The sequence below is a fragment of the Martes martes genome (genome assembly GCF_963455335.1).
Source record: "Martes martes genome assembly, chromosome: 9".
In the NCBI taxonomy this organism is placed as follows: domain Eukaryota; kingdom Metazoa; phylum Chordata; class Mammalia; order Carnivora; family Mustelidae; genus Martes; species Martes martes.
The window spans coordinates 21,827,212-21,851,486 of NC_137896.1; the positions used below are offsets into that span (position 1 = coordinate 21,827,212).

A 24,275-nucleotide genomic window follows, 5' to 3' on the forward strand; every position below is an offset into this window, starting at 1 on the left:
CTTTTGCCGCCTGCAGTAGACTTAAACTCACGTAGGCCTCATTCAGGGTCTTTCTCCTCCACCAGAGTGTGGGACCGCCTGCCAGGCGCGGGGCCGTTGGAGCAGGTGCTCAGGAGGTGTGTTGAGTGCACGCAGCTGTCAGGGGGAGGCCGCTGCTGAGGGGACAGAGTACTGGTCCTGGGTCTGGGGGGTGGACCAGGGCAGCCCAGCTTGGCTTCCATGGAGCAATGATGGGTTAAGTGTCTGTTTCTCACAGGAGGCAGGTGAAGGGGGATGTTACTCATTTGTAAGGTCAGGGAACTGAGGGCAGCTTTCTTGCAAGCCGGGTTGTGCCAGAGCTGGAATGACGGTTTACACACAAGTCAGCCTGTCTCCAAAGAGCTGCCATGTGGCAGGGGTTCTGGCTCAGTCTCCCAGGGTGTCCCCTCCGCCCATCTCACCCCAGCCTGGCCCGGCCCGCTGTAAGAACACCATGAGCCCTTGGTACACGTTACCTCATTTATTCTCACAACATGCCTGTGAGGTAGGGAGGGGCAGGGACTGTCCCCATTTTACAGAGGAGGAAGTTGAGGCACACAGAGGTCAAGTGACTTGCCCAAGGTCACAGACAGCGGCCAGGCTGGAATGGGGCCCCGGAGCAGGCCCTCTGTTCACCCGGGGCCCCTGCAGCGAGTGCCGGACATGAGGACATCTCCAATGCCATCGTCATCTCCATGGTAGAGAGAGCAGCCCTCGTGTGCTGGGCCTCCCCCTACCCCCTCCCGCCCCCAACCTTGCAGGCCTGGGCCACTGCAGCTCAGGGCTGACGCCACCCTGGGAGTGGGGCTGGGGTGGGGGGGTCGGGGTGGGAGAGAGAAGGATGATTGGGGTAAAAAAAAAGAATAGAAAACTCAGAGGCAGGGCAGATGGGCCCACGGCAGGGGGCAGGTGGGAGACCAAAAAAAAGGCCGCTTACACACAAGGTATATATTTTTACACACACTTGTACACACACCTAGATATAGTACATGTAAAAATATATGCTATTCACACACCCGCCTCCTGCCAGGTGCCCCGAGAGCCAGCGGTGGCGCTGGGGGGCATGGGTGAGCAGATGGGCGTTTGTTAAATATACACTCTAAGGTCTATGTGCATATGTACACATACATACAGACACAGCCGCCTGCCCCTCGGGTGCTGTACACAGGCTTGGCCAGGGACAGGCGACCCCTGGAAAATGGGGTCCCACTCTCGAGTGTCCCCTGCAAGTCACTCTGAGTCAGACATTTTACTGAAGGAAGAGGGGGCTGGAGAGAAGAAAGAGGCGGGAGTCTGGAGTGTGATAACGGTGGCTTTTATCTCATTGTCCCCCCACAAAGCCCTGAACCCTCCTCCCCTTCTCGGAGACCCCCCCCCCCGCCCGGGGCTGCTGCTGCGGGGTCAGCGCCTGCGTGTGCGCATGAGCAAGTGGGAGCGCTGGGGCAGGGGCGCGGGTCTGGCTCTCCAGGCTGGCAGCCGCACGCGGGGCCCAGAGTTGGCAAGCCGGCCGCCACGATGGTGGCCCCAGGGTGAGCTCTGAAGGGAGAGGAGACGAACAGAAGAATGAAAACTGCAAGGTCAGAGCAGGGTAGCGGGAAGAGGAGGAAGGACATGGCAGGGACCCAAGGCTGTCCTCGGACTGTCCTCGTCTTGTAAACAAGCTAGTGCGAGTTCTCGTGAGATAGAACAAGTAAAAAGACCGCAGTCTGGAGGCTGGGCCAGGAGGTGCCGAGGTCCGTCTACCTAGCCCACCGCGGCCAACCAGAGGGGGAAAAAAAGTTTGAGAGTTTTGTGTTTCTGTTGACTTTTTTTTGTATGAAGTCTTCATTAACCTAAAGCTGGGAGGGACCCAAAAAAGCCAAATTGTGAGCCCTTGTATGCGTCAATTGAAAGTTGGCTCAGGGTCTCTGGACAGAATAACCATCTTAAAGGTTGAGAAAATGGTGTTCCGTTCACATTTAGTTTGTGTGTTTGTTTGTTTTTTTAATGACTTAAAATTGTTTGCTTCCCACTTCCTGGTCTCAGAGTCGGGTCTGGGCCTCAGGGACATAAATCTCGATGCTGTCTGCACTCTCCGTGGCTGAATTCTGCCGCACAGAAGCTGCCCGCTTGGCCGCCAGGAGTCTCTTGCGGGCCTCCTGACGCTGCTTGTCCCCGGCGTCGGAGGCCTTGTCGCGGCTCACTGCCGGCTTGGATTTAGCTGGCTTCTTTGGGACCGGAGGGGGTGGTTTCTTCTCTTCCTTTAGTGAGACAGTAAGGAGGGAAGAAAAATAAAATAAAGGTGCACCTTTTGTGGGGCGTTACCTCCCACTTGATGCTGGCAGCTGGAGCCTCCACCCCAGCCTCCCCACATCAGGCACAAGCAACACACACATGGAATCAGAAAGCCACAAGAAGCGATGATAGTGGGAATAGCACAAGGCATAGGAGCAAAATGCAAGCTTAGGATTCTAGAATGTTCTAGCAGGAAGGGATGGACACAGCACCTGTTCCCACCCCTGCTCTGAACCATGGGGAGCCTGAGTCACATGGCCTGAGCTGGGATTTAAATTCAGGACCTCGGACTCCCAGGCCACATTTCACAGGCTTTTCCAGGGGGTCAGAACTCACAGGGGCCATGGTTCAGTACCCAGTAACCACAGCGGGTCCCTGGGTGCCACGGTTTTATAGAAGGAAGCCGCACCTCATGGGAGAGGCTGGCCCCAGGAGGACTGATTTTCTGCCTCCAGAGTTCTGACAGCCATGTCTCTACCTGTGCTCAGGACTGTGGGCATCTGTCTCCTAGGAGCCCCCTTTCTGAACATGCAGGGTGGGATGGCATGCTTCAGGGGGCAGCCTCAACTACACAGAGCGAGCAGCATGCTGGACGAGAGCCAAGCATGGACCCTGCGCACTGATGGACGTGAGCCCCCAGCTCAAAGACGACACACGGAGAAGGGAGCCAAGCAGCACTGACCGATGTGGGCAGCGTTATTGCCGACCAGGAATTTGTCCCTGGACTTCCCCTCCGCACTGCTCCATGCTCACCTTCCTCTTCTCGGGGGTTTCCACCAGCTGCCAGCTGTTGGCCTTGAGGTGGTAGAGTTCATCAAACTTCATGCTGATGTCCTCGATGGACAGCTGTAGCAGGTCCCAGAACCCTGCCAGGTCCTGGGCTGTCGGACGTGGGTTGGCTTCAGGGTTCTGCAGAGGGAGATGGGGATCAGTGGGGCGAGCAAGGCAGACGCTTGTTCTGCACCCCACACCAAGTATGGTCTCCTGACCCTGCCAGCTCTGGTTAGGGTCCCTGGAGGCCTCATCTTGCTTCCCCCCAGTTCCCAACATCAGGATCTGTAGGAGGGAATGAAGCAAGTTCCTGGTCACTGCCAGCCCTGTGATGGTGCAGATCTTTGGGAGAAAGAGAGCAGGCCCTGTACATGCATAGGACTGAGGCCTTGACCACCACTGTAGGACTACAGGGATGAAGGCCCTCATGCTCCTAATGTATGTCAGGCTGAGAGCTCTTCTCATTGTACAGAAGCTCCTGGCTGTGGTCTATAGTGAGGCAGGAAGAAGCCAGGAACACGGCCAGATGGGTGTATTTACAGAACCGACAGGGTTTCTGTCCCCCTAGTCTGTTCTCCAACCACACACTGCTCATGATGACTGCCCCAGCCAATGCTACATCTCTGCAGGTCCTGGAGATAAACACTCGTCCTTATCCTCCAGCCCTAGGAGCATGCTGTCTGTGGCCATGGGGAGTGAGGTGAGGCCTCCACAGGAAAAGCCACCCTCCTGATAGGGAAGGCCAGAGGGTGATATGTCTCCAGTCCTCACCCGTCGTCTTAGAGCATGTTTAATACAAATGAGTCAGTGCTGACTTTTAAGTTTCATGTGGCTCCTTTCACATAGGCTTTGCTTTTCTATTTGAAGAGGCATTAGAAATTTGGAAGGCTCTTTTCCTTGTGCGAGGCATGGACATGTGTCACCAGCACCTTCTCTGTGTTAGGGAGGAGGGCACAGAGGCTTAGAGGGGCTAACCTGGCAGGAAGGCAAAGTCTGGAAGGCCCACGGTGGAGGAGGAAGAGTCACACTCACCAGGTTTTGCTCACAGAGGCCCCGGAACTGCTGGAATTTCTGGGACATCAGTAGCTGGGCACTGCCCACAGCACTGAGGACTTTTCCTAAGACTGAGAAAGAGAAGGTGGAGAGAGACTGAGCAGAGCACAGGGTTTGTTGGGGTAGAAGGCAGGATCAGGGCATTTATCCCCTTGACCCCACTCAGGTTACCAATCATCATTTGGTGAATGGCATCTGGTCTTCATTTTATGCCCACTTTAATCTGATCTTGTGAAAAATACAAACAATACAGATAAAGTGAGTCCCATGTCTTAGTTTCTACATATATTTTATGTCAATAGATTTGAAAATTGAGTTTAAATGGAAAAAATTTCCAGGAAAACCTGAATTATCATAGAATCAGGAAGAAACAGAAAATCTTATTAGACCAAAGCTGTTTTTAAAAAGAATTGAAGAGGTTAAAAATCTTACCAGAAAAAGGAGGCAAGCTAAACTATGTAGTTTTACAGGTGACGTTTGATAAAACCTTTACAGAACAGAAAATCCCAGTATCATACATTGAGATTGTTCCAGAGTGTCCATAAACATAGGAAATGACACCGCTCATTTCAGGAGCCCTGAGAATAGATAGGACATGCCAAGAATAGACCACTTTCATTCTGAACATAAATGTAAAAGTCTCATCAAATATAAGCAAACAGAATCCAACAGGACAGTTAGCCATGAAGGTCTCAGCCCAGGAATATAAGGCTGATCTTTTACTAGTTGTGGTATAAAGACAGTATGACTTCTCAGCTGCCGTAGAATCACCAAAGCAAAACAGAGTAAAGAGGAAATCGGCATTGAATTCTCCTGTGACAGAACTCGTCAGCACGGGGTGTGAAGTGGGCTGCCTATCTGGATTGAGGTGTCAGTTTTGAGTTTTCCAAAGCAGCGTGCCTCGAGGGGAGAAGCCAGTCATCTCTTACTTGAAATGAAAAGGGGATGTGGACTGCAGCAAGAGCTTTCCTGTGCCTGGTTCAGCACCAGGGGGTGGGGAGCTTTGCACTGTAAGGGGGGAGAAGACGAGGCTGAACACGACCCCCATCCCTGTGCTTTAGGAACTCCTGCCCACCTGGGACGCAGGCCTGGCCCCTCTTCTACACTGATCTACTTTATAAGAACTCATCAAGGAAGAATTTTGCCTTATTTAGAAAGTAATTAAAAAGGAGCTAAACAGATTACAAGCACAGCAAATGGCACACGAATATTCACCAGATAGTTCTTGCTAGAAAATGGTGAAAAGCCATGAATATATCAAGTGGTCGTTCAAGGCTGGGATTGAGGTGCTCTGAGAAGAAAATGAGACAGTGGAGCTCAGAGCTAGCATGAGAGAAAAACCAGGCCATCGAAGAAACCAGGGCCACTGTGGAACAGCACAAAGAATAAAACCCGCTATGGGGCCCCAGGACTAGGAGAAGAGGAGCGAAAAGGCTCCTGGTGCGAACCGCTTCAACTGCTTGGTAACAAAATAAGATGTCTTTTTTTTTTTTTTTTTAAGATTTTATTATTTGACAGAGATCACAAGTAGGCAGAGAGAGGGGGGAAGTAGGCCTCCCCGTTGAGCAGAGAGCCCGATGCGGAGCTCGATCCCAGGACCCTGAGATCGTGACCTGAGGCGAAGGCAGAGGCTTTAACCCACTGAGCCACCCAGGTGCCCCACAAGATGTCTTTTTAAATGAATAGTTAAATTGCCAGGAATAAAATGAGCCACTCCTCACCCCCTTCTTAAGACAGGTAGTGGAGACACTTGGTCTAGAGTGTAGTAGGAATAAAAGGAGAGGTGTCTCCTGAGAATTCCCAACCATAAGACTGCACTTGGGCACCTAATTTCTTTCTTTCTTTCTTTCTTTCTTTTTTTAAAGATTTTATTTATTTATTTGACAGAGATCACAAGTTAGGCAGAGAGGCAGGCAGAGAGAGAGGAGAAAGCAGGCTCTCCACGGAGCGGAGAGCCCGATGCGGGGCTCGATCCCAGGACCCTGGGATCATGACCTGAGCTGAAGGCAGAGGCTTTAACCTACTGAGCCACCCAGGCGCCCCGGGGCACCTAATTTCTTAATAAATAAAAAGCAGCAACTGAATATGAAAGAAACTATCAAAAAAGAAAGGTGCTGAGAGACACTGAAGAGAGTGGGCCTCTGTGTACATGGGTCAGCTCTACAAGAAGAGAACAAACATGATTTAGAACGTTCCAGAAATGGCTGACACCTGTTACTCAGGAGCCAAATGAATCCCAAGCAAATTCACATTGCCAGTAAAATAGAAGACACAGAGATGCTCCTACAAAGCAGCCAAAGGGCAAGGAAAGATTAAAAGCAATCTTTCTGCTAAAGAAATGAATTCAACAGCAAATTTCTCAACTACAACAATGGAAAAGTGTGGGGTGAGTTCCTTTGGGTGTAGTATTCTGTCATTCCAGAATGAGTGTGGATGGGGAAAGACAGTCTCTTTAGCAGAGTGCTGGAAAAACTACCCATAAGCAAAAGAATGAAGTTGGACCCTTAAGAATGAATCTAAGTGCTATAACTATAAAACTCTTAGATAAAAACAGCAAATCTTCATGACCTTGAACTGGGCAGTAGTTTAAGACTCCAGAAGTACAGGCAACAAAAGATAAATTTGGCTTTAGTAAAATGGAAAATTTTTATGAATCAAAGAATACTATGAAGAAAGTGGAATGACAACCCACCAAATGGGAAAATTGCTGGCAAATACATATCTAATAAAGGGTTAGCATCCAGACAACAAAGAACTCCTATAACCCAACAACAAAAATAATCCAATTAAAAAAGGAGCATGGAGCTGAACAGATATTTCCATATACACCAATGTTCAGTAAGTGTATCCTCAACATCACTAGCCATTTGGGAGCTGCAAATCAAAACCATAAGATACCACTTCACACCCATTAGGATGCCTGTTAATGAAATAAAACCACCAAAACCAAAAACCCAAAGTTTGCAAAGATGTGGGGAAACTAGAACCCTTGTGCCTCACTGGTGGGAATGTAAAATGGCACGGCTGCTGCAGTCTGGCAGTTCACCTCAAAGAAAGTTAAACATCCAGTTACCATATAACTAAAAAATTCCACTCCTAGGTATATACCCCCAAAGAAATGAAAGCACAGAGTAAACAGATTACCTGTATGCCAGTATTCATAGTGGCATTATCCACAGTAGTCAAAGGTGGAAGCCACCCCAGTGCTCAGCAGTAGATGAATGGAGGGATGTCCAGGTGACTCAAGTGGTTGAGCGCCTGCTTTTGGCTTGGGTCATGATCCCAGAGTCCCAGAGTCGACCCTCTCTGCTTAGCAGGGAGTCTGCTTCTCCCTCCCCACCCTTGTGCTCGCTCAAATAAATTAAAAAAAATGGCATATACATACAATGGAATAATATTTAGCCATAAAAAAGGAATAAAGTTTTCATATATAAACTCTCATGTTTAAAAACACAAAAATGGGGTGCCTGGCTGGCTCAGTTGGTGGAATGTGCGACTTGATCTCAAAATTGTGATTCTGAGCTCCATGCTGAGTGTAGGGTTTACTTAAAAAACAAAACCATAAACATCTAAGTAATCCACTGGTCAAAGGAATCACAGTGGCAGTTGGAAATATTACATGTCCTAACTTGTTAGATAGATATGGCTAAAGTAGTACTAACAGAGATCCAGAGGTTTCAAAACATGTTTTCAGAGGCTGAAAAAAAATAAGTATCCAATTTAAGACATTAGTGAAGGAACAATACAATGAACCCAAAAAGAGCAGGAATTTAATAAATACACCAAGATATAATAGAGGATTAATAAAATTAATGAACCCTGCCAGGCTGATCAAAATATAAAGGAGACAGGTGCAAACAAAAAAAGATTATGAATGGAAAAAGAGCCATATGACATAACCGTAGTAGAAAAGATACATATTTTTAAAAGTTTAACTTTTTAAAAAGATTTTATTTATTTACTTTATTATATATTTAAAAAAGATTTTTAAATTTATTTTACAGAGATCACAAGGAGGCAGAGAGGCAGGCAGAGAGAGAGGAAGGGAAGCAGGCTCCCCGCCAAGCAGAGAGCCCGATGTGGAGCTCGATCCCAGGACCCTGGGATCATGACCTGAGCCGAAGGCAGAGGCTTTAACCCACTGAGCCACCCAGGTGCCCCTAAAAGATTTTATAGTAATCTCTACACTCAACATGGTGCTTGAACTATGACCTCAAGATCGAGAGTTGTGTACTCCACCAACTGAGCCAGCCAGGTGCCCCTGGAAAAGACTTTTTAAAAGATTTATTTATGTATTTGACAGAGTGTGCACAAGCAGGGAGAACTGCAAAGGGAGAAGCAGACTCCCAGCTGATGAGTAGGGAGCCCAATGTGGGGCTTGATCCCAGGACCCTGGGATCATGACCAGAACCGAAGGCAGAGGCTTGACCAGCTAAACCAGCCAGGTACCCCTGGAAAAGATCTTTTTTTAAAAGTTCTACAAAATGGAGGCTCTCTGCTCAGCAGGGAGCCTGCTTCCTCCTCTCTCTCTGCCTGTCTCAGCCTACTTGTGATCTCTGTCAAATAAATAAATAAAATCTTAAAAAAAAAAAAAAAAGTTCTACAAAATGGTAAAATAAAAGGTAATTTTGTTGTTAAAAATGCATATGAATAGAGGAAACATCTCAAACTCATTTTATGAAGCTGGATAACATTAATACTAAAATAGGACAAGTATGAGAAAGGAAAATTACCAGCCAACTCTCATGAACAAAGGCATAAGTATTAAGTCAGATATTATCAAATCAAGACCACCAACATACTAATATGATAATATATCCTTATTAACTTGGGTTTATCCTGGTAATACAAGACTGATCCAACATTAGAAAATTCTAATGACTTCTGTTTCTGGCCATGAAAAACCAGTTAGTAGGAGACAAACCGAATCCTCCCACTAAGAACAAGGGAAAAAACTAAATAGAACACAAAACAAATCCCCAGAAAATCTCAAGGCATTAATAAATTACCCAAGCAACCAGAATCTGAGAGGCTAAGATGCCAGCAAGAAGGAAACAATATTCAGGCAAGTCTGATACTCTGCATTGCTTGTACCCTATGGCTTCTCCCAATTTATGAGCAGCACAAGGTTGAGAGGTGGAAAAGCAGAGCAGAAAGTGGTGGTTAGGGGGCTGAGAAGCTGAGCAGAGCCTGAGGCAGTTTCATGAAATTAGGGAAGCCAAAACTGAAGACAGGACTTGCAGTAGGGGAATGCATTAAGCTAAGCAATGCTTCCAATAGTCTCCAGTGGGAGAGAGGAAAATGGAGTTTATGGTCTGCCAAGGAGGAGGGGCTTAGAACATGCCACAGGCTATCTCTGGGATTCCCTGGGGAGTGCACCCTAGGATAAGGATAAGTAGAAACAGACTGTCTCAAAACACCCAGCTCTGAAACAGTTCAATCCCATACTGGATTAAGATGGTCTGGCCCTACTCTGACTGCCTGCAAGAAGCAAAAGTAAACCTTTTTTTGAAGAACAGAAAATCATCCTGAGCCAAGCTGTTTTCATGTATAGTTTCTGGCACTGAATAAAAATTACCAAGCATAGCAGTCAAAGGACCAAATGACTGCACACCAAAAGAGAAAACAGGAAAAAGAAAAAAACCCAGAAGGGATGTGGATACTGGACAAGGGTATTAAATAACTGAATATGGCCAAGGAAATCTGTGACAAGATAAAGAATGTTAGCAGAGAATAAGAATCGATCAAAAAGAATCAAATGGGAACTCTAGAATTAAAAAATAGAGTAACTGAAACTAGGAATGCCAAGAGATGAGTTTAATACATTAGTTACAGCTGACCTATAAAATAATCCAGCAGGAAATATCCAGACTGAGGCCCTGAGCAGGAAAAAAGGGAAAATACAGAAAAGATGATGAAGAAACAAAACGACAGTCTAATGTATGTGTCATTGGCACCCACAGGAGAAAAGAGATAAAATGGAGCAGAAATCTGAGGAAGTGATGGCCAGGACTTTTCTGAAACTGATGAAAGTCAGACAAACCCAAGATTCAAGAAACCCTGTGAACATCAAGCTGGGCAAATAAAAAGGAAACCACATGTATGTATCACAGTAAAATTAATAAAACTACAACACAAGGAGAAAATCTTGAAAGCAGACAGAGGGGAGAAACAAATGATTCTTCAAAGGAGTAGCAGAAGACTGACAGATGACTAATAGAAAGGCTGGGAATCAGAACGTAATCAAAGACATAAAGTACTGAAACATCAATACCAACCTACAGTTCTTAGCAAAAATACTATTCAAAAAAAAAGGTGGGGGGGACAAATATGGACATTTTAAGACAAATACTACATTAAAATACTAAGCAGAGGGGTCCCTGGGTGGCTCAGTCGTTGGGCATCTACCTTTGGCTCAGGTCATGATCCCAGGGTACTGGATGGAGCCCCGTATTGGGCTTCCTGCTTAGTGGGAAGCCTGCTTCTCACTTTCCCACTCCCCTGCTTGTATTCCCTCTCTTGCTGTGTCTCTCTCTGTCAAATAAATAAAATCTTTTTATTATTATTTATTTTTTAAAGATTTTATTTATTTATTTGACACATACAGATCACAAGCAGGCAGAGAGAGAGGAGGAAGCAGGCTCCCCGCTGAGCAGAGAGCCCGATGCGGGGCTTGATCCCAGTACCCAGGGATCATGACCTGAGCTGAAGGCAGAGGCTTAACCCACTGAGCCACCTGGGCGCCCAAATAAAATTTTTAAAAAAAATACTGAGCAGAGTTCTTTAGGCTTTTGCTTTAGTGCTTTAAACATTTTTTTTAAAAGATTTATTTATTTGAGAGAGAGCATGCAAGTTGGGGGGAGGGGCAGAGGGAGAGACAGAATCCTTAAGCAGACTCCCTGCTGAGTGCAGAGCCCAATGTAGGGCTCCATCCCAGGACCCCGAGATCAATGACCTGAGCCAAAATCAAGAGTTGGATGCTTAACCAACTGAGCCACCCAGGTACCCCTTGCTTTAGTTCCTTAGGAAGGAAAATGATCCTAAGTAGAAGCACAGAAATAAAGGAGTAAAGAGTAACAAAAGGGTTAAAAAAAAGTTGGTAAAGCTAAGTAAATATTCATTATAATACTGATTGTATAAAGCAGAAATAAAGTCTTGGAGCAGTTAGACTATTTATAGAACTGTAACACTTCCCAGCAATAGTACACAAGTCAGGAAGGGAATAAGTGTTCTACGGTCCTTGCACATCCGTGAAGTGGTGAAGGTACTAATCTAGAGCAGTCTTTACAAGTCAAAGATGCAGGTTGTAATCTTTAGAGTGACTACTAAAAGAATAGTAAGCTAACGTGAGAAAAGCGGAAATAGGGGAGCCTGGGTGGCTCAGTGGGTTGAGCCTCCGCCTTCAGCTCAGATCATGATCTCAGGTTCTAGGATTGAGCCCCACATTGGGCTCTCTGCTCAGCGGGGAGCCTGCTTCCTCCTCTGTCTCTGCCCGGCTCTCTGCCTATTTGTGATCTCTGTCAAATAAATGGGTAAAATCTTTAAAAAAAAGAAAGAAAGAGGGGCGCCTGGGTGGCTCAGTGGGTTAAAGCCTCTGCCTTCGGCTCGGGTCGTGATCCCAGGGTCCTGGGAATGAGCCCCGCATGGGGCTCTCTGCTCAGCAGGGAGCCTGCTTCCTCCTCTCTCTCTGCCTGCTTCTCTGCCTACTTGTGATCTCTGTCAAATAAATAAATAAATAAAATCTTTAAAAAAAAAAAAAGAAAGAAAGAAAGAAAGGTGGAAATACTTGGTTAATCCAAAAAGAAGTCAAGAAAGGAGAAAAATCTTTTTTTTTTTTAAAGATTTTGTTTATTTATTTATTTGACAGAGAGGGATCACAAGTAGGCAGAGAGGCAGGCAGAGAGAGAGAGAGAGGGAAGCAGGCTCCCTGCCGAGCAGAGAGCCCGATGCAGGACTTGATCCCAGGACCCCTGAGATCATGACCTGAGCCGAAGGCAGGGGCCCAACCCACTGAGCCACCCAGGCGCCCAAGAAAAATCTCTCTTAATAAAATTTACATTATTAAGAAAGTGACAGCATATGATTATCTAAATAGATACAGTAAAAAAGTTCCATTAAATTCAACAATTCTCTTTTTTTAAGATTTTATTTATTTATTTGACAGAGATCACAAATAGGCAGAGAGGCAGGCAGAGAGAAAGAGGAGGAAGCAGGCTCCCTGCTGAGCAGAGAGCCCAATGCGGGGCTCGATCCCAGGACCTTGGGATCATGACCCGAGCCGAAGGCAGAGGCCTTAACTCACTGAGCCACCCAGGCGCCCCAAATTCAACAATTTTCTTAAGCCAGAATAAGAGCATCTGTAAGAAACCTATGGCAAACATCATACTCAACAGAACAATGTGAAAAAGCAATTCTTTTTTTTTTTTTTTTTTTTTTTGGAGTAGGCTCCACACCCAACGTGGAGCTTGACCTCAACATCCTGAGAGATCAACAGCTGCATGCTCTTCTGAGTGAGCCCGCTAGGCCCCCCTGAAAAAGCAGTTCCTTACTTATAAATAATAGGAATATAACAAGGTTTCTAGATATAATATCACTATAAAAGTCAAGAGCATTTCATTAACAATAAACAAAATACATTAACAAAAAATATAGCTTATCCCTACAAAATGAATATACTAATCTGACAAATCTTATGAAGGGAATACAAAATCTAATTGAGGACAGTAAAGAAGACCTAAATAAATGGAGGCACATAATCATGTTCTTGGAGAGCAAAGACTTAATTTTTAAAGATGTCAATCTTACCCCGAATTGATCTACAGATTTAATATAATTCCAGTCAAAATCTCAACCTGGAATTTGAAAAGCTGATTCTGAAATTTATATGGGAGAGTAGAGAGCCAAGATTAGTTTTGAGTTTGAACCCCACGTTGGGTGTAGAGATTATTTAAAAATAAAATCTTTAAAATATGTGTGTGTGTGTATTATTTTTTAAGTTTATTTATTTAAGCAATCTCTATACCCAGTGTGGGGCTTGAACCCATGACCCTGAGACCAAGAGCCGTGGACTGAGCCAGCCAGTTGTCCCCCCCAAAACAGTAAAATATCTTTTTGGTTTTTGGAGAAGGATGGGTTTCTTAAGCTACAAAAAAAGTATAAATCATAAAAGGAAAAGACTGATAACTTTACATTAAAATTAAGAATATGTTTACTTAGAAGTTGCCATAAAGAAAGTAAAAAGACAAGTCACAAACTGGGTGAAGATATGGTCAGAAATGTTCATAATAATCCATAGCTTAATTCACACTTAATGGCGTAAGACTGAATAATTTCACCCTAAGAACAGGAATGAGACAAAAGCAAGGGTGACCAACTCTTGCCACGTGTAGGTAACACTGAAGCCAGGCCATTAGGCAAAAAACAAAAATAAAAGGAATCCAGATTAGAAAGAAAGAAAACTCTATTTTCAGATGAAATTATCTGGTACATAAGAAACCCTAAGGAATCTCCCCCTCCTCAAAATTTAGCAAGGTTGCAGCATACAAGATCAACATACAAAAATATACTGTCTTGCTATATACTAACAATAAACAATCTGAAAAGGAGGTTAAGAAAACAATCCTATTTACAACAGCATAAAGAAGAATAAGATACTTAGGAATAAATTTAACAAAATATATGTAAGATTTGTATACTGAGAACTATGAAATACTATGGAAAGCTTTAAAAACCTAGGTAAATGAAAAGATAGCCCATGTGCATGGATTGGAAGACTTAACAGTAAGATGGCAATATTCCCCAAATCGAATTACGGATTTAACACAATCCCTATCAAAATAAAATACCAGCTTTTTTTGGGCAGAAATTGACAGTGTGATCCCAAAACTCATGGAAATGCAAGATCAAAGTACATACTTTAGAACTTCCTTTAGTGAGAAGCTGAGAGCTGGCTATAAACTTGTTTTGTTTGTATTTTTATCTGAAGAACAAAGTTGGAAGACTCACACTTCGTAATTTCAAAACTTGCTTCAAAGTTATAGTAATCATGACAGTGTGGTACTGGCATAAGTATACACATGTGCATCAATGCGAAGGAATAGAATTCAGAGTTTGGAAATGAATTCTTAACATTTATGGTCAGTTGATTTTTGACAAGTGTACCAAGAACTATTTACTGAGGAAGGAATAATCACTCGAACAAACTACTGGGACAACTAGATATCTAAATGTAAAAGATTAAGAGTGGACTTATACACCTCACACCATACACAAAAACTAACTCACAGACATAAATATAACAGATAAAATTATAAAATTCTTAGAAGCAAATAGGAGTAAATATTCAAGATCCTGGATTAGGCAATGGTTTCTTAGACCTGACACCAAAATTGCAAGCAACCAGAAAACTGAAAAATGGATAAAGAAAATATGGTATATCCATACAATGGAATTTTATTCAGCAATTAGAAGGAATGAAATACTAATTTATGTTATAACATGGATAAACCTCAAAAATATGCAAAATGAAAGAAGCCAGACGCAAAAGACCACATATATTGTGATGCCATTTATATGAAAATGTCTAGAATGGGAAAATCCACAAAGAAAGCAGATTAGTGTTTGCCTAGGGTGGGAGGGCAGGGGAGAGAGGGGCCAGGAATGATGACTCCATGGGTACAAGGTTTCTTTCTAGTGTGATGAAAATGTTCTAAAATTAGGTAGTGATGATTGCATAGCTCCATGAATATAACAAAAACCACTGAATTGTATACTTTAAAGGGGTGAATTTTATGGTATGTAAACTGTATCTCAATGCTGTTATAAAAGAACTGTTCAGAGCTGAAAACTAGAAACAATTCAAGGGCTCATCAGTGGAGTAGAGAATAGTATATTCATACGGTGTAATCCTACGTAACAATGAGAAGAATGTTTTCTAGGTACAGGCATTAACATGGATGAAGCTCAAAGCTCAAACACAAGGTTGAATTAAAAAAGGCAAGCCTCAGGGCACCTGGGTGTCTCAGGCGGTTGAGCATCTGATTCTCGATCTCAGTTCAGGTCTTGATCTCAGGGTTGTGAGTTCAAGCCCTACTAACAACAACAAAAAAAAAAAAAAAAAAAGGCAAGCCTCAGAAAAATAGGCATACCCTGTGCTTCTGTTAGTAGAAAATTCAGACACAGGCAAAACAAAACATATTCCTTAGGGTTACACATCTACGTGCTGTAAGTATAAAGAAAAGCAAGAATATAATTAACTTGAGGATAACAAATTTTAGGATAGTGCTTACCCTACGGCAGAAGGAAGGTGATACCACTGGACTTCAAAGATGGTTAACATTCTATTTATAAAAAAGGTGGTGGATACATGAGTATTCTTTTTATTTGTCTTTACTCTGTCTGCTCTTTGCATGTATATAAAGATTAATAAGAAGAATGAGAGCAAAATAGCAACCGAGTTAATGCCAGCTCTTCAGTTCTCACTAAAGAAGTTCTAAAGGACATACTCAGAGGGTGCCTGGCTGACTCAGTTGGTGGAGTGTGCGACTCTTGATCTTGGGGTCGGGAGTTCAAGCCCCACATGGGGTATAGAGATTACAAAAAAAAAAAAAAAAAAGATGAACCTTAAAAAAGATAAAGAATATACTCAGCAAAGAAAAGAATTATCAGAGAAGGAAGATGTAAAATGTAAGGATAAGCAAAGAAAATGATAAACACAGATAAATATAAATACATACATGTATAAGTAATGATTTCTGTCATTATATAAGAACCATCAGTTGGGGGGTTAATCATAAGAAAACAATTAGATAAATCATATCTTAAGGTCCTTGTGTTGTCTGGGAGAAAGATAAAGATGTTAAATAATTTAACGTTAAGATTTTAAGGGTTGAAAGAATAGCAGTGGCCGTTAGAGCTAGTTGTCTCCAATGTTTCTCTTTATCCCTCAGAAATAGCACCCGAGTTTCTTTTCTTCGTGTCAAATAGCAACTTTATTCAAATAAAGTAAAAATGCAGAAATTTTTTAGGCATGGTGTGAATTTTCCAGGACAAAGTATTGTCAAATGGAAAACAGGGAAGGTTTGCACAAGATCAGAATCCTCTAACAAGCTACAGTAGAATCAGGATTCGAGTAAGGACTTCTGTGGTTGGTATTATGTTGCAGCTCTGTAACGCGCACACTCTGCTAAGCACAGCACAGGATTCTGAAAATAAGAGATGTATGGGGACCTTTGAGTTTTAACTGGGCACATAGCAGCCCGGACCCAGGCATTCATTCCCTTGGCTACCCTTGAAATGAGCAATAAAGTGGGTGGGAAAAGTAATGTGTGCGGCTGTGCTGCTCTTGTGCTCTTCTGGTTCCTTTGCTGGCTGGAATGCACTTGGGACTTCTGGAATCCAGCAGCCACTCTGAACGATGAGAAGATTTTTTTGTTTTATAAAGATTTTATTTATTTATTTGAGAGAGAAGAGAGGGTGAGTGCGAGCTGGGGGAGGAGCAGAGGGACTCCACGCTGGGTGCAGAGCCTGACAGGGGCTCGATCCCAGGACTCCAAGATCATGACCTAAGCTGAAAGCAGGAGTTGGACACTCAACCAACCGAACCACTCAGGTGCACAGAATGATGAGATTTGGTGAGTGGAAGCCAATTCTATGACATCAAACTTAGAAAAAGCAAGCCTGGGGCTCTAGCATTCCTATCTCAGACATACCTGAAAGATATAAAGTCTTGTTCAAACCACTTTTTCTTTCTTTTTAAATGTTATTTGAATGCAAACTTAATACCAACTAATACAGCCTCAATACTAGGAAAGAGAAGCAGGAGAGGGGCAGGTTAATCCAAAAGATGGCAAGAGAGAGGAAAAAAAATAGAACAGATACCACAAAATAACATGGTAGGAACAACCCTAAGTATATAGAAATCCTATTATAAATGGACTGCACTGTCCACTTCTGAAGTAAAAATTAAGAGACTGGACAAAATTCAAAATACAGACATATGCTGATTATAGGAGACATGACTGCAAGGACAGTGAGAGAAAGGCTGAAAGTAAGTGCACAGAAAGACATGGTATATCAGACAGACCGCAGGACAGCTGTACAGAACTCACAACACACAAGACTTTAAAGCAGAACATAACATATATCCAGAGAAACAGAGTGGGTTACTCTCCATTCATCAGGAATATCACAATCCTAAGCTCTGTTCCCCTCAAACACTCCCTAGAACTGCCTTTTTCCCACTGGGGCACTAATTCAGTTTCTTCTCACTCACCTAAGAAGACCACCCGAACAACTGTCCCCTTTCTCTCCAGCATAATGAATTTTCCCTTCCTCACAAGGTCATTCTCAACAACATATAAACATGGCTTTATCGCTGTTTACAAACAAAAGGAACAAAAAACCCCAACCCTGTCCTCCAACATTATATCCCTTCGTTTCTCTGTTCTCTGTACAGAAAAAGTCAGCCATATGACTGTCTACACTCGCTGTCTCCAATTACTACTGTTTTCCTTTAACCCTTCTCCAGTCAGGCTGCCCCTGCACCCACCAGCCCCCTTCCCCCACAACAGGCCATTTCTTGAAGGTCTCCAATAACCTTATGTTTCTAGATCTGACCTGTGGTGCCCAGCAGCAGCATCTGACACAGCAGTCTCTCTTCTTAAAAACTGTTCAATTGCGGGGCGCCTGGGTGGCTCAGTGGGTTAAAGCCTCTGCTTTCGGCTCAGGTCATGATCTCAGGGTCCTGGGATCGAGCCCCGCATCGGGCTCTCTGCTCAGCGGGGAGCCTGCTCCCTCCTCTCTCTCTGCCTGCCTCTCTGCCTGCTTGTGATCTCTGTCTGTCAAATAAATAAATAAAATACAATCTTTAAAACAAAAAACTGTTCAGTTGCGTTCCAGTTGTCTTCTCTCCCATCTCACTGGTCACTCCTCCTTTCCTCCTATACAGTGTTTGTGTCTCTACTCCTTAGGCTTTCTTTAAATATTCATTTATTTATTTTAGGCAGGGGAAAAGGAGTGCACATGTGTGAGTGGGGAGCGGGGCAGAGTAAGAGAATCTCAAGCAGACTCCCCACTGAGCACGAAGCCCTATGCGGGGCTCAGTCTCATCACCAGTGAGATCAACATCCGAGCTGAAACCAAGAGTTGGACGCTTAACTGACTGAGCCACGCAGTCGCCCTGCCATCTCATTTCTTTAAAAAAATTTTTTGTTCATTAGTACTTTATTATTATTATTTTTAAAGGTTTTATTTACTTATTTGAGAGAGAGAGAGAGCATGAGCCAGGGACAGAGGCAGATGGAGAGCGAGAGGCAGACTTCCCCACTGAACAGGGAGCCTGATACGGGGCTCGATCCCAGGACTCGAGCCACCCAGGTGTCCCCTGCCATCCCATTTCTGACCTTAACATATACTCTAGGGACTACCCGTAGAATCTTAAAGCCTGGGGCTTTGCCAGTTTTGACTCCTTTTACTCTTTCATACCCAGTCTGTCAGGAAATCATGCTCTGCCTTCCAAATGTATCCAGAACTGCCTCCTGTCTCAGAAGCGCTCCATGGCCACCACTGTCTTGTCTTGTCTTGTCTTGTCTTGTCACTGTGGTGACATCCTCATTTCCCCCACTTTCCACTTGTGCCCCGTACTTCTTTTGAACAGAGAAACCAGATTCATCCTTTTTAAAAAAGAATGTCAAGCTTCAGCACTCAAAAAACTCTCCAGTGAGTTCTCCTCTGAGAGTAAAGCCAAGCCTTTCATGCCACCTCTGAGGCCCTCTGTGAGGTGGGGCACCGCCGCCCGACTCCCATCTCCCACGTCCCACCTGCTCCTGCAGCCGCGCTGGCTGCTCCCTCGCTGGCTGCTCCCTGGGCCTGAAGCCCGTCAGGCACCTGCCCACCCCCGGAGCTCTCAGTCCTTGCCACTGCCTCTGCCCTCCAGATCTCCAGGATTGCTGTTGCTGTCTCCCTTCGGTCAGGTTTCCTGCCCGGCCCACCATGTGTGGGACGCCACACTGCTCCCATCCCTCACTGTCCTGCTTTCTGTGCTGTTTTCTCTGTCGCACGTGTAAACATCGTCCATGCTGTTTGCTTATCTGGTTATTTTCTGTCTCTTCTCGTGAGAATGTAGGCCTCGTGAGGGCAGGGGCTTGGTTTTGTTCACTGCCTTCTCACCAGAAGCTAGAAAAAGCGCCAGTAAATATTCACAGAATGCGGGAAGGTCGGGACCAGGGGAGGGGCATGGTGCTACTTTCTTCCCACTGTTCCACAGGGTTGTGATGCTCCAGCAGTTAGACAAGAGACTGAAAGCAGATGAAAAATTGTCATTGTAGCAAATTTTATAATGCATCATAAGAGATGCATCAAAGGGAATAGAGTTATACAAAGTTGCTGCACATGAGTTCAATGTACAAATCTCAAAATAACTCATCAGAATACGCAGAATAGAGAACCGATTGATTTTACTATTAAATAAACCTAGATAATACCAAAAAATAAGCCTCATAAAATTATGTCAAACCATCGTGGAACAATTCATTACACTTGAAAAGAAGGATATAAAAGGGAGAGCTGGATAAATGGAGATAGAAGCTTTATTCATAGCTAAGAAGACTCAGTATTTTACAGGTATCAAGTATTCCCAAATTAATCTATAAATTCTATTTCCAGGCAATGCTCCAGCAAATTTTTCCAAGGAATTTGCTATACTAATTCCAGAATTAGTATTGGACGAATGAAGAGATACATGAACTTTTTATTTCTGAACACAATAAGGAAGAGAGATTCACCCTACCAGATACCAAGGAATATTAAAAAGCTATGGCAGTTAACAGCTCTTTTAATGTAGAAATAGACAAAACAGCAGCAGAACAGAATAGAGCCTAGAAACACACCCCTGTGTATGTAAAATTTGGCAGTGGTTATGACTGACCAGTATCACTAATCAGTGAGGAAAGTAATGACGTCAATAACTGGTGTTGTGACAACTGGCTTTCTTTTTTTTTTTTTTAAGATTTTATTTATTTGAAAGAGAGAGACAGCGAGAGAGGGAACACAAGCAGGTGGTGTGGGAGAGGGAGAATCAGGCTTCCTGCTGAGCAAGGAGCCCAATATGGGCCTCAATCACAGGACCCTGGGACCATGACCTGAGCTGAAGGCAGACTGAGCCACCCAGGTGTCCCGACACCCAGCTTTCCATATGAAAAAAAAACAAAATAAGATTGTAGAATGCATGACATGAACTGCAGATGAATTAAATACCTAAATATGAAAAAATGAAAAAAAAAGCACCCAAATTTTGAAACCATGAAAAAATCCCTATGTCACTGGGACACAGAAGGTGTTCTTAAGAATCAAAGGTGTGGAGGGGAACCCTCCTACACTGTTGGTGGGAATGCAAGCTGCTGCAGCCACTCTGGAAAAGAGTATGGAGGTTCCTTAAAAAGTTGAAAATAGAGCTACCCTGCGACCCAGCAATTGCACTACTGGGTAGTGCATTTGGGTAGATACAAATGTAGTGATCCGAAGGGGCACGTGCACCTGAATGTTTATAGCAGCAATGGAAAGAACCTGGATGTCCATCAGCAGATGAATGGATAAAGAAGATGTGGTATATATACACAGTGGAATACTATGCAGCCATCAAAAGAAATGAAATCTTGCCATTTGCGACGACGTGGATGGAACTAGGGGGTATTATGCTGAGCGAAATAAGTCAATCAGAGAAAGACAATTATCATATGATCTCTCTGAAATGAGGAATTTGAGAGGCAGAGCGGGGTGTCGTGGGGGTTAGGGAGGGGAAAAATGAAACAAGATGGGATCAGGAGGGAGACAAACCACGAGAGACTCTTAATCTCATGAAACAACATGAGGATTGCTGGGGAGTGGGGGGTGTAGGGATAGGGTGGTTGGGTTATGGACATTGGGGAGGGTATGTGCTATCATGAGTGCTGTGAAATGTGTTAGCCTGATGATTCACAGACCTGTACCCTGGGGCAAATAATACATCATATGTTAATTTTAAAAAGTTGAATTAAGCGTAAAAATATATGCTATTTCTCCATTAAAGAAAAAAAAAAAAAAGGAATCAAAGGTGTGGGTGCCTGGGTGGCTTGGTTGTTAAGCTTCTGCCTTTAGCTCAGGTCATGATCCCAGCATCTTGGGATCGAGCCCTGTGTCAGCAGGAAGCCTGCTTTTCCCTTTCCCACTCCCCCTGCTGTGTTCTATCTCTCTGCCTCTCTGTCAAATAAATAAATAAAATCTTAAAAAACTAAAAAAAGAATCAAATCAGAGGTGCATTCAGTACAGCAAAGAGATGCCACAATTTTTTAAAAGATTTTATTTATTTGATAGACAGAGATCGCAAGTAGGTAGAGAGGCGCACACACACACAGAGAGGAAGGGAAGCAGGCTCCCTGCCGAGCAGAGAGCCCGAAGCGGGGCTCCATCCCAGGACCCTGGGATCATGACCTGAGCCAAAGGCAGAGGCTTTAACCCACTGAGCCACCCAGGCACCCCAATGTAAAAACTTTTTAAAAAACATTTTATTTATTTACTTGAGACACAGAGAGATAGTGGACAAGCAGGGTGAGCGGCAGGGCAGGCAGAGCCAGAGGGAGTAGCATCCTCCCCACTGAGCAAGGAGCCCGACTTGGAGCTCAATTCCAGGACCCTGGGATCATGACCTGAGCCACCCAGGCACACACCTAATGACCACCAAAATACATGAAAGCAAAAACCGACAGAAGTGAAGGGAGAAACTGACAGTTCCGCAGTAACAGTTGCAGACTTTAATGTCCCACTCACAATAATAGCACAAGACAGAAGATAGGTAAGGAAATAGAGCATTTAAACAACACAATAAAGCAACCAGATCTAACAGACTTAATACAGAGCACCCTACCCAACAACAGAATATACATTAAGTACCCTGCCGCCAAACAAACAAGTTTTTTCAAAATCAAACTCTAGGCCCAACAACATGGGGCCTGAACTCACAACCCTAAGATCGAGAGTCACATGCTCCACTGACTGAGCCAGTGGGTGCACCCATAAGTTAAGTCTTAATAGATTTTTAAAAAGATATAAATCATACACAGTATTTTCTCTGAACATAGCAGGATGAAGTTAGAAATCAATTTAACAAAAGGAAAACTGGAAAACTCACAAAATTGTGTAAATTAAACAATATACTTACTTGTTTGGGAGGGGGACACAGGGAGCAGAGGGAGACAGGATGGGGAGAGAGGGAGAGAGAAACAGTACTAAGCAGGCCCCGTGCCCAGTACAGAGCCCAAGGTAGGGCTTGATCTCATAACCTTGAGATCATGACCTGAGCCAAAAATCAAGAGTTGGATGCTTAACTGGGCCACCCAGGCAACCCCTCCTTTTTCCTAAGAGAGGGAGAGAGAGAAAAAGAGAGAATATACCTTTTTTTTTTTTTTAAGATTTTTATTTATTTATTTGACACAGAGAGGGAGGTCACAAGTAGGAAGAGAGGCAGGCAGAGAGAGAGGGGGAAGCAGGCTCCCCGCTGAGAAAATATTCTTTTAAACAACCAATGGATCAAAGAAGAAATAGAGGGGGAATTAGGAAATACTGAGAGATGAATGAAAATAAAACATATCCAAACTTAGGAAATATAACAAGTGCTAAGAGGGAAACTTATGGCTATAGACACATTAAAAACTTAAGGAAAGATCTGAAATCTAACAATCTAACTTTACAACTTAAGGAGCTAGAAAAGAAGAACAAAATAAACCCAAAGACAGCAGGAAGAAGGAAACAAGATTAGAGCAGAGATAGAGAATAGAAAAACAATAGAGAAAAATTAATGAAACAAAAAGATCAGCAGAACTGACAAACTTTAGCTTGACAGAGAAAAAGAAGACAAATACTAAATCAGAAGTGGAAGTGGAGGTATTATTACCAATTCTATAGGAATAAAAAGATTGTAAGAACACTAGAACAGTTACACATCAATAAACTGGATAACTTGGATGAAAAGGACAAATTCCTAGAAAGACAAAACCTGCTAAGACTAAATCATGAAAAAATAGAAAATTGGAATAGACTTATCTAATAAGGAGACTGAATCAGTCCTCAAAATCTCCCAATAAAGAAAAGCCCTTCATTGGTGAATCCTACCAAAGATTTAAAGAATTACTAATCCTCAAACTTTTCCAAACATTGAAGAAACACTTCCTAACTCATTCTGTGAAGCCCCATTACTCTGAAACCAAAGCCAGACAAAAACACTACAAGAAAAGAAAGTTAGAGACCAATATCCCTATGAACTTTGATACCAAAATCCTCAAGAAAATACTAGCAAATACAACTCTGTGGCACATTAAAAGGGTTACATACCATGATCGAGTGGGACTTATGCCTGGAATGGAAGGATGACTCAACATGAAAATCAATTAATATACTAAGATGCCACATCAACAGAATGAAGGGAAACAACCACATGATCATCTCAATTCATACAGAAAAAGCACTTGACAAAATCCAACACCCTTTCTTTTTTCTTTTTTTTTAAGATTTTATTTTTATTTATTTGACAGAGATCACAAGTAGGCAGAGAGGCAGGCAGAGAGAGAGGAAGGGAAGCAGGCTCCCTGCTGAGCAGAGAGCCCAATGCAGGGCTCGATCCCAGGACCCTGAGATCATGACCTGAGCCGAAGGCAGAGGCTTAACCCACTGAGCCATCCAGGCGCCCCTCCAACACCCTTTCATGAGAAAAACACTTAACAAACTAGGAATAGAAGGGAACTACCTCAACATAATAGAAGCCATCTATTAAAAACCCACAGTGAGCATCATACTCAAGGATGAAAGTCTGAAAGTGTTTCCTCTAAGACCAGATAAGGCAAGGATGCCCACTATTACCACATCTGTTCAGCAGTACTAAAGTTCTAGCCAGAGCAGTTAGGCAAGGAAAAGGAAAGACATCCAAATTGGAAAGGGAGAAGTAAAATTATCTGTTTGCAGATATAGTATTCTGTGTGGAAAACTCCAAAGATGACACATGCATGCACACACACAGAATTATTACGTGAATTCAGCAAAGCAGCAGGATGCAAAGCTAATAAAAATGAGTTGCTTTTCCATATGGTAACAACAGATAAGCTGAAAAGGAAATTATAAAACAATTCCATTTA

At 43.5% G+C, this 24,275-nt stretch overlaps 1 protein-coding gene across 8 annotated transcripts in view; it reads right to left on the bottom strand.

The window, feature by feature from the left end:
• Positions 1-485: 485 nt before the first annotated feature.
• The window catches only part of DLGAP4 (DLG associated protein 4), a gene marked incomplete at its 5' end in the record, with an annotated part of 84,638 nt that continues 60,848 nt past the window's right edge, over positions 486-24,275 (bottom strand). For all 8 annotated transcript variants that reach the window (XM_080813078.1, XM_080813076.1, XM_080813077.1 and 5 more), the window contains 3 exons: positions 486-2,258; positions 3,046-3,201; positions 4,096-4,187. In XM_080813078.1, the coding sequence (XP_080669204.1) occupies positions 2,040-2,258; positions 3,046-3,201; positions 4,096-4,187 (467 nt within the window). In that variant the 3' untranslated portion in view covers positions 486-2,039. The remainder of the gene's footprint in view (positions 2,259-3,045; positions 3,202-4,095; positions 4,188-24,275) is intronic.